The sequence below is a fragment of the Rhea americana genome, unplaced genomic scaffold (assembly GCF_003343005.1).
Source record: "Rhea americana isolate MKP2758 unplaced genomic scaffold, rheAme1 scaffold_4, whole genome shotgun sequence".
Classification (NCBI taxonomy): domain Eukaryota; kingdom Metazoa; phylum Chordata; class Aves; order Rheiformes; family Rheidae; genus Rhea; species Rhea americana.
This window is the reverse complement of record NW_028186534.1, coordinates 5,971,092-5,980,907: the sequence shown is the minus strand read 5'-3', so window position 1 is coordinate 5,980,907 and position 9,816 is coordinate 5,971,092. Positions and strand designations below refer to the sequence as shown.

At 37.0% G+C, this 9,816-nt stretch overlaps 2 protein-coding genes across 10 annotated transcripts in view; one reads left to right on the top strand and one right to left on the bottom strand.

Annotated features, from left to right (window-relative positions):
• PARD6B (par-6 family cell polarity regulator beta) overlaps positions 1–141 on the bottom strand; it is a 27,818-nt gene extending 27,677 nt beyond the window's left edge. Inside the window, exon 1 of the mRNA XM_085314255.1 lies at positions 44–141. Within this exon, the coding sequence (XP_085170381.1) occupies positions 44–141 (98 nt within the window). The remainder of the gene's footprint in view (positions 1–43) is intronic.
• RIPOR3 (RIPOR family member 3) overlaps positions 1–9,816 on the top strand; it is a 54,223-nt gene that overhangs the window by 649 nt on the left and 43,758 nt on the right. For 2 of the 9 annotated variants that reach the window (XM_085314052.1, XM_085314053.1), the window contains exon 1: positions 8,614–8,629. The exons of 3 other annotated variants lie outside the window; for them this stretch is intronic. The gene's annotated coding sequence lies outside the window, so the exon portion shown is untranslated. Of the gene's footprint in view, positions 1–49; positions 132–4,591; positions 4,609–8,049; positions 8,088–8,613; positions 8,630–9,816 lie in introns of those variants that run through there. 4 more of the 9 variants (XM_085314047.1, XM_085314049.1, XM_085314048.1 and 1 more) reach the window with 4 other exon arrangements.

Genomic DNA, 9,816 nt, shown 5'->3' with positions numbered 1-9,816 from the left:
GTGTCGCCTATAGGGGGGGCAGGCTCCTTAGGAGTCTGCATACAGGCGTGAATAGGCGAGCGGCAAAGGATGCTGGCGTTCCCGTAGAGGGTGCAGAGGCGCAAAGAGGTGCAGTTGCTTTTTATCCAGGGGTAAGCGCATTCCGTCAGGGAACACCTGGGAACCTCCAGGAGGTGAATGCCAGTCTGGAGCAGGTGCAAAAGTAAGAGGATTAGAGGATTAGGAGAACGCTTTTGCCATCCTATGGGGTTTGTGTTTTGGAGGTGTTGTACGGGCTGGTTGTATTTTAGTTAACTCTTTCTGACTGTGCAGAGATTAAATTTTATTTGCTCATAAATATGGAGGGAGGTTTCGGATCACAGCTCAGCTACATTTTGCTCTCAACAAAGTTTAGTTTCTCTTTTTAAAAAGTATTTTGAATAGGTTGTGCTCTATGGAAATTGATTTGTTCGTCAACCAAAGAAACTTGAAGGAATGTGGAAAATAAGGTGACCCATTTCTTAAGCAGGAGAGTATTGAACCAGAGTCAGAGTACAGCACTGGTACTCAAGACTCCTGATTCTGTCATTTCTTTGGTTAGAAACAAGACTTAATCCATCTCTAGCTGTGTTTTTGCAGCAGTAAAATGAGACTACACTTACTAATGAGGAGCATTAAATACTCTTTTTCAAAAGACTTTTTAATAAAAGTTTAGATGAGGATCATTCGTAAGGGTTGTATGTTTGAGGAATATTTCATGTTGACTAGAGAGAGATCTCTCAAAAAGATGTGCTGCCTAGTGGAACATGAATCTTAAAAACTTCCTCTCTGTTATRTTCCTATTTAGTGCAATTTATCATTTCTGTACTGCTACTCTGAATTCTGCGGAGTGACATAAGCATGACACATAGTAGAGGAAAAACTGCATAAAACTTGCCAAAATGGGATGGAGCTGCTGGCAGACCAAGCCCACTTTGTATGCCCCAGGTCTATCAAAAAACTTAACAGAGATACAACACGTGATACAATAATCAACAACTAGCTTGATAAAATTTTCTTCCAGTTAGAGTCTGGATACTGTTCAGAGGAATTAAAGGGCTTCCCTGGGTTGACAGATCCTGCACCTCTATCCTGAGCTCCACTCTGGAGTCAGTTAATAACTGAAGTGAAGCAGTGGTATTTCTGTTAACAGCACAGAGCCAAGAGTGGGGAACTATATGCCAAACAGTGAATTATGTAATGTTATTCCCTAAGGGGTGGTATAAGACAAAGTGATTTCCTTCTGTCAAGACGAAGAGCAGCAGCAGAGTTGCTCTGCCATATTCACTGTAGCCCTGAATTCCTTAGGAACAACCGAAATGAGGAGATAGAACCACATAATAGCAGATCCACTAGTATCACTCTGTTCCCTCTCAAAGCTAATTCCTTTGTAAACACAGAATCTCACCGCCTTATAGAGAACTTGAGAAATGGAGTAGGGCCATTATGGATAAAAAGGAAAACCAGATTCGGTCTACTGGGAGTGGAAAATTATGATTAAATTGTGTTTCTTTCTCAAGGGCTCGAAGAGTGATAATACGGAATTACAGTGAACCAGGACAAAACAGAGATTCTGGGTATAGAAAGTTACACRTAATAAAGCAAAAGAGCGGAAAAGGCCTCAGAAAAGTTGTTGATTATGCCATTTGGATAGAATAAATAGAAAAGGCGACTTGGAAGGAAAAAGATATTTTATATGAAATAGTAGGTTTAATATTAGTTTAATATACACACTTGATCTTAGCCAAGAGGCTGAAAGGGAACCGATAGAGTCAAAATATCCAGAATGTTATTGGCCAGAACTATTTTTTGGATGATGACTGGCTGGTGACAACCCAAAATGACATAGACAGCAAGTCTTGCAAAGAACATCAGCCAGCCTTTAATGACTACAGGTGCTTAGGTTTAATTCTGATCTTAAGGTGGTGCCTCCAGTAGTACAAGAGGGACATAAAGGTCTATTTCTGAAATATCATTTTTAATCCACTTTTTCTGACTTTTCCATTTCTGTTGCCATTTTATTCTCCCTAAGCACAGATTGCTCTAAACCAATGTATCTTCAAAGAGAGAGTGCCTGAAAACATAATTTCTATTCAATTCAACATTTTAGGAAAAAAATTTGGTTTTCAGCCCATCAATACATCTAATCATTAGTAATTTAGAAGCTCATAATACCAAGATGATCTTGTTTTCTTTGTCACTAATACAGAAAATACTATAAGTGTAGTTAGAAAACCAATTTATGGTAATTGAATTTAGCTGTTTCAAATTAAATAATAAAATCTGTTTCATGAGGAACTTAAAATACAATTATTATTGGAAAAATATCTGTGTCAGTGGTACTTTTAAATTCATCAGATACGTTCTTTCCATGCATTCATCCTTGATCTTCTTGGCAGAGTAGCAAAAATCCATTCTCTGTGTTTTTTTTAACTCCTGCTACTCCAGGCTGAATTAAGAGGATTCAGTAGCCCTTGAAAACTGCTCTGACCCTTGCATCATGAATTAAGATCTACTGTAGAGTTTATACCTTGATGCGTCAGTCGGAACTGCCCTCTAAAGCACCTCTGATAACTTACATTGGGTAGTAGTCATACAGTATGATTTCAAGATTTCAGACTGACTTTTCAGGGTTATTAGTGATTTAAGAAATCGTTCATTTGTTAGCTTAGCAAGCTGAACTGAGGCTATAGGATATTTTTTCCTTTTTTTTCCTGAATTCTCCACAACTAAGTTTTTCAGACTACAGATCCTCAGAATGTTACTGTCCTTGAGCTGAGCTGCCCAAGGCATGACATTAAGTATCAGTAGGTACCTATAACCTCAGGTAAGGCTAGTAAGATCAGTCGGTCTTCAACACCTCAGAGAACCAAGGACTCTGTGTTTCAGTATGGGCAAATAATAGTAGAGYCACACAAATTTAGCAGATTTTTCTTATATTTTGGCCTCACGTGCACCTGACATATCTCCTCTGTAAAATGATGATAATACAGTAATGTTTAGGTAGCACTGGGAAGATGATGAGAAGTTGGTATCAACCTTTCTTCATTACATGGGGTTAGTTACATTTATGATTAGAAAAGGAATCTCTTCTTATCTTAATTCTTTCCTCACTTTTGTTCATCTGATAGAAGCAGAGCACTCGTCATTTTTTWAAAAACAAAGAACTGGGTCATAAAAAGTGTGCTCACCACAACTGTTTTCTCTAATTCTACAAACATTTTAAAACTTGCATTTTAAGCTATGCATAAGGATCAATAGCTAATATTCTGTGTGCCTATGAAATCAAGAAGAGTTATATGAGTGCATGTATTTGCAGATCTTGCTCTGCTTCACATTCTTGTAGGCCAGAACAACAACATAACTTTCTTCTCTCAGGATAGTTAATGTTCTGGCCCAGAATTATAGCACCAGATGTGTTGCCACAGAAACAATTTAAAGGGAAAAAGATTTGCAAGTGAATCGTCTTTCTAGTGGAAAATGTAAAAACAGTATTCATGTCTTAGAGCCTGTCATTGGTTTCTGTATGTTGCATGTGAGCACAGGAGAGAATAAGGGAGAATTTTACTTTTTTGTTTTATACATCTGTTACCATTTTAAAAATTCTCTATAAAAGATTGGAAATTGAAAAATATTCTATTATGGGCACGAGTTATATACCTCAGAGACATTTTTATTAAAACTTGATTCGTTTTTAGAAACTTTTTCCTTGAAAAGTCTGCAGTGTACTAGCTGATTTACTTAGCTGTAGTTGCAACATGCTTTGGAAACCATTTCAAGCAACAGTTGTCTCTATGAAAGTAAGAAAAAATATTTGACTATATAAAATTATCCCAGATTTTGATGCTGATGATTAATAGCACATTCTTATTTGCTGCAGCTGACATGCTGATGAAAAGAGGGAATGTATATAGGAAATATTTTGATTTAATCTTGCATAGGGAGACTTAAAGCAGCCAAAACCCTTGATTGTAGCTAGCATTTCTTCTTCTCTGAGTAGTYGCCACAGGGTACACTACTCAATAAATCCTTTTTTCAAATGTTGTGAATATATTTGTATGAACAAAATGCAATATAAATTATCTTAATATCCCCTATTGGCTTTTATGACCACAGAAGAGCATCTTTTTCCTACAGTTTTGATAYTGGTTGGGGTAGAATAACAAAGAAAACAGCCAGAAATGCCAGAACTACAGCAGARTGGGTTGGCACTTGTGTATCAGGAACTCTCCAGATGTATTACTTCCTGTATTTACAAAAAAAGAGCTTTTTCTCATATAACTCTTGCTGATTTGGGGGAAAAAATGACAGAAATGCTCTTCTACTGATATAATTGTTTCTGCATCAGGATTTCAGTTTTATTATAGACATATCATAAAATGTTACATCTGTAACTAACATTACTAGGCTGTTTAAATCTGACTGAAAAATTTGGGAAGCTTTTAAAAAGGCCAAGATCCTCACATAAAAAGTTTTGCTTATTTCCACAGTTCTTTGGAAGGTCTTTCCCCCTGCAAGTTTTGACACACTGCTGGCTGGGTAGCTAAAGGAAACATCACTGCATTTCACTGACCAAAAAGTCAGGATGAGGTCTGTGACTTTTTGATGCAATGGAAAAACTTATCAGATGTATTTTTGTGCATAATGCCACCCTGTGATTTTGGAAGATAATGGATATATAATATTATGCTGAGAAGCCTTCTTTCATTTATTGATTGATTGATTTAGCCCCCTGTGAAATTTAAAATTTTTAGTCTCATTTTCCATTATTTTCAATCTTCTTTTCCATTATTGAAATTTTCTTGTAACAGAAGTATCAGAATATATCCATGTATACTGGAATTGTGAACCATTATTTACTCTTGTGGAAATAGTTCTGCGTTATTTTAAGTGTTCTACAAGAGTAATAGTTTGGAATCTATCAGTTCTGGAATTAGATTGCATACTGTGTCACACATTTGAGTTTTGGCAGGTTCAGAGGCATTGTAGATCACCACACAAGATCTGCCATAAAGATAAGAAATTCATTTCTCCCCTACATTCCTGATTCAGGCAGAACTCCCATTTTGGGTGTGGAAGGAATGCAGAGTTGGGCCTGAAGCTTGTGTCTGTACAGGTTTAGAAATGAACTTTCAGTGTAAAATTTGGATCCGAATCTGCATCTGTATTTCCCGGGAAGACCACAGATATTTGAATCCAGATTTCTGGTTTGGGTGCTATTTGGGGCTAAATCAATCCTTATGTTTGCAAGCTGGTTCAAACATCCTCTTAATTAGTTCACTTCCTTTTCGTTTGATAGAACAAACTCTTTGTTTTATTTGAAAGGTTGGTCTTACTTTAGGTGGTAGAGCTTTCTCAGATAGATATTGTAATTTAGTCCTTTTATTGTAAATTTCTAGTTTAGGTGCTTACGGTTTTCTAAAAAACTATCCTTTGGGTCTGAAATGTTTTGTGCTTGATTTCAATACAGTACTGAATAAAACTGGAAAGTCTGAATAATGTCAGTTCAGCTGAATTTGAGTTATTTAAGTGCATTTTAAAAATATGTTCTTTCCAATTACATTTTTTCAGTAATTCTCTGCACTTACATAACTTCTGTTTTATTATTTAAATTGCCACAGTCTCAAAGAGGAAAAAATCATTCTCTGACACTGGGACTCAGCAGATAACCAAAGAGAGAAACATTCCGAAGAGCTCCATGTGCTTGAAAGTCTTGATGTTTACTGTTTAGTCTTAACATGAATAAGTTTATATTTCTATTAGTGCAGGAAAAGCACAATACAAATAACATTCAGTTTATCTATGCACTGTATTTCTGCAATGTTTGCATTCTGTAACTGAAATTTTACAAAAAGAGCCTATAAGATTACTGTAGATTATGAGAAAGAATTTTGTTTGACAAGATCTGTAAAGTCAAAATAATGGGCCAGAATTTTCAGCAGGTTTTGACAACAGATATTCCAAATGCACATGAAGCTGTTTAAGCAATTATTACAATGGCACGTACAAATTGATTAACTGTGTGTGAAAGTGTGGCTAATGCTTGATCTGTATCAAAAGTTCACAGGCTTTTCTGCAGCTGTGAAGATGAACTGATTCATATCTATTTGGTACCAGATTTTTTTACAATGCAAGATAAACCAAATGTGCAGCAAAAAGTGGTGGATGAGTGATCATGTTCAAAATTGTTTCAGTTTAACTAAATCGGTAACAACACAGCTTTAAGGTAACTGTATCTTTGTTGTATAGGCATATCCTAACTGGGCCCAAACTTTTTGAAAATCTGTCACTAGGCTTTTGTTATTCAGTGTCTGAAGTGGAACCTGCCTAGTGATCTTGAAGGTAGCAACACCTTTCAAGACAGTCTTTTKTGTAGAAAGCTGATGGCAAATGTTACTTTAATTACTGAAACTCCCACTGAAACCAGAGAGCTATGGTTTTTGTAACTGCTGAAGCCATTGAGTCTTATTCTTACTTCCACTGGGGCTAAGCTGCGCCCCACCCCTTTTCTGAAGTGTTCACATGCCAATGGGTTGTGCAACCAACATAATTTGTTAGCAAATAAAGAAGAATTTAAATAATCTTAGAAAATCAATGCAGGCCTCCCAGCTGCCTGCAAACAAATATTGGAAGTGCAAAACAAGGAAGTAGCACTGAAAAGGATCTCAAAACTGCTTGAGTTTGTTTTTTTGCAAGAACATAAACACAAGTCTAAGACTAATGAGCTCCGAAGGAGAAGGCTTGGGATAAGAACATATACTGGATCTTCTGGTAAATCTCCAGTCCAGACATAATCTCAGCATCTGCCCAGCCTAGCTTATTATCTCCAGACCTGTAGTAAGAGTACATCATGAACCTTTTCCCCCTATGTGTACAAAACTGACTCTATTTTTGTTTCATTTAAAGTAATGAGCAATTATATTAAGACCTATAATTGTCAGGTTATCTTTGCTAGTACAGTAAACATGTAGCAGTACTGTAAAATAGCTCTCTTGAGTGAAACAAGYCATATGGAGCCAAATGACAGCATTGAATGCACAGTGTCGTTGCTGGTCTAACTGTGTCGGGGACCAGTTCTGAATCTTTAATTCTGAATTTGTCTGTTGCTCTGATCACCTGTCAGCGTGTATATTTTGTATCTGAATGGTCATTTCTGAATTTTAAAGACCACCCAAGAGTGATTTTCTKCTAGTGTGTTCTCTGGGCACTATATTCTCAGTGATGATTCTGTAGAGAACCACAACTGTGAGTTCCTAAGATCAGTGGTTTGCATGCTGATGGTTAGAGGGTCATACTGCAAGTGTGGGAAAATTGCCAAGGGATGCAGAGCATTGCAGGGATATGCTGTTCTGTCTACTGCCTCTCCAGCCAGACTTGATTCTTTGATAATAGGAAGGCATATCACTGTTGTTTTACAGCAGCTTTCAGCAGTATGGACACTTTGCTGCTTTCATGTCAGGCTTGTCTGGCGAGATACATGATGACTAGAGCTTTCACAAATCCTGCCTGGCTGATGCTGAAAAAGCAGGTCGGTACACACATAGTGCAAGCCCTTTGATATCACTGGAGTCATCACAATCCTGTGATATTTAACTGTTTTCCTTGTGTGTTGTCCTGAAATTTAAAGCTATTTGCTGATGATCTCATCAATCACCAGGATTCTCTAAATTACCAACCAAGCAATTGCTACATGAATATGGACTATGTATTTGGCCACTTATCTTTGTGTTAGATCTCTTTGCAGCTCTGGTAGCTATTAACTTAATGCAAGCCTGGCTGTCATTTTTCTGCATACCACATTCTGAAGGTGACTCTTTGTCCTTGTTCTGTTAAGCCAATCGGACATGATGAATGAAGGATCAGTAGGCAGAGCTAACTGACGACTCTTTTGCTACATACGTCTTGAGTAGCAGCTCTTCTTACTCCTTAGCCACAGTGCACATTGGCATTACAGTTCACGCAATCCATGTTGAAAGGGAACTAAGAGACCTTTCTTACAGAAAGCCCTGTTCTGTGAAGTGGCACAGTCCTATTCTGCAAGATTGGTCTYGAGTATAATTGGCTCATAGGTAAGTACTGGGTAACATAAACTGAGCAAATTACATCACAAAAATAATTCTTGTTTTGTGAGGCGTGAAGGACTTGCATTGAGAATTGTAATTGTTCTTTCTACATTTGCCTTCTAGCCATACTAAACTCTGTTCTGCAGTTAAATGTAGTATTGTTATGACTTTGTTTTAGCTGAGGCTTTTTTTTTTTATGATGTATCCATATAACAATAAAAACTTCTGCAGCTATATTGCTATAGCAATGTTGTATGCTAATGTAATTTATTCCTTTTCCTGATGCAGAAGAGTGGATACATTATAGCAGGACACCTGCACTAGCAAAGTGCTGGCAGTGTCTTTAAGTGACACAAGCCCTTCTCTACAACTGTTAAGTCTCTGTCTATATTACAGATGCCTGCCATCACACCTAAGCTGGGTAAGGACTGTGAAAATCTCTGACCAACATGGCTGCATTAGCAAAAAGTGCAAGTACAGAAGCAGTTACAATGAGCAGTAAAACTGGGCATGCATTAGAACTAATTATTTTACTAATTATTTTAAGGGTGAGAGATGACTTTAACTATTCTTACAGAAAGCGCAGCCTTGCCAGGTTGCTCCATTCGTCCTAGGAGTACTTTTGTAGTAAATAATACCAATGTTTTGATAGCAGTGAGGTGCTAGTAGTGTAGATAGAGCCAGGATGTGTTCATCTTGAAGGACTTTCAAAACTACTCTAGCTGTATTAGAACAACAAAACTTTCTTGTGTAGCTGCACAGAAGATCTTTGTTACAAGGTTTCTGGCATAGCTGTGAGTGCTAAGAGGAGTGTTAAAAATGAGACCCGCTAAAGATTTAGCTGTGTTGGCAAAATATTTAGAGAGAGGATTCCTTTTGCCAGAATTGCCAGCATCTTTCAGGGAGAAAGATAGAAATATATTGGCAAAAGAACGCAGTTATCTCTTCTGCAGGAGTTTTATTATTGTATTTAAGCGTAGATGTAGAGTAAACCAGTCTAAGGTCTAAGAAAAACTCTTTATGATGGTGGAAAATACTAAACACTAAACAGATGTGACTGCTAGTTGCAGAAAAAGCTTGGAGTCCTCAGGGAACAAAGAATTGAGTTCATAGTCTTTGAAGAAGTTTGAGACAGAGATTCTATTGATTTTTTTGTGCACAAAACTGAAAGTCATTTTCATAAGTGACTCTTGCTGTGTTTGTTGATGATATTCATAACATTTCAAGGGACCTTAAAATTAGATTAACTTTTGGCCTAAATATTGAAGTGGTTTGATCTCAACCAATTCTGCTACTGAGCAACTTCTGCTTAGCACTTCCAGTTATTTCTGCCTTTTTTTCTTTTTCARTGAATAACTTTTTGTGCTTGGGGTGGGTGAGCTAGAAGGGCCTGACACTTCCAGGAATTTATYATCTCTGGCAGAAGTCTTGTTAATGTCTGTTATTGATAAGTGGGAAAGTAAACATGTGGCCGATTAGGCGCTGCACTTTCAATTGTTCACCACTAGTCTGATTTCATGTCACACTAAGCAGGGGTCCTCCAAAGAGGACCAACTGTAATTTTACAGTTATTAATATATATATTAATAAGTGTGATTTTGGTTATCATTTATTTACTTTTAAAAGAGGAGAAAGAGTTTGTGCTCTTTTTGCTTCTTTGTAATGTAGACATAAACAGCTTTTTGCTTGCTTACAAGTTTTGATTACATTAAAGATATTTTCAGGTCTTACTAGA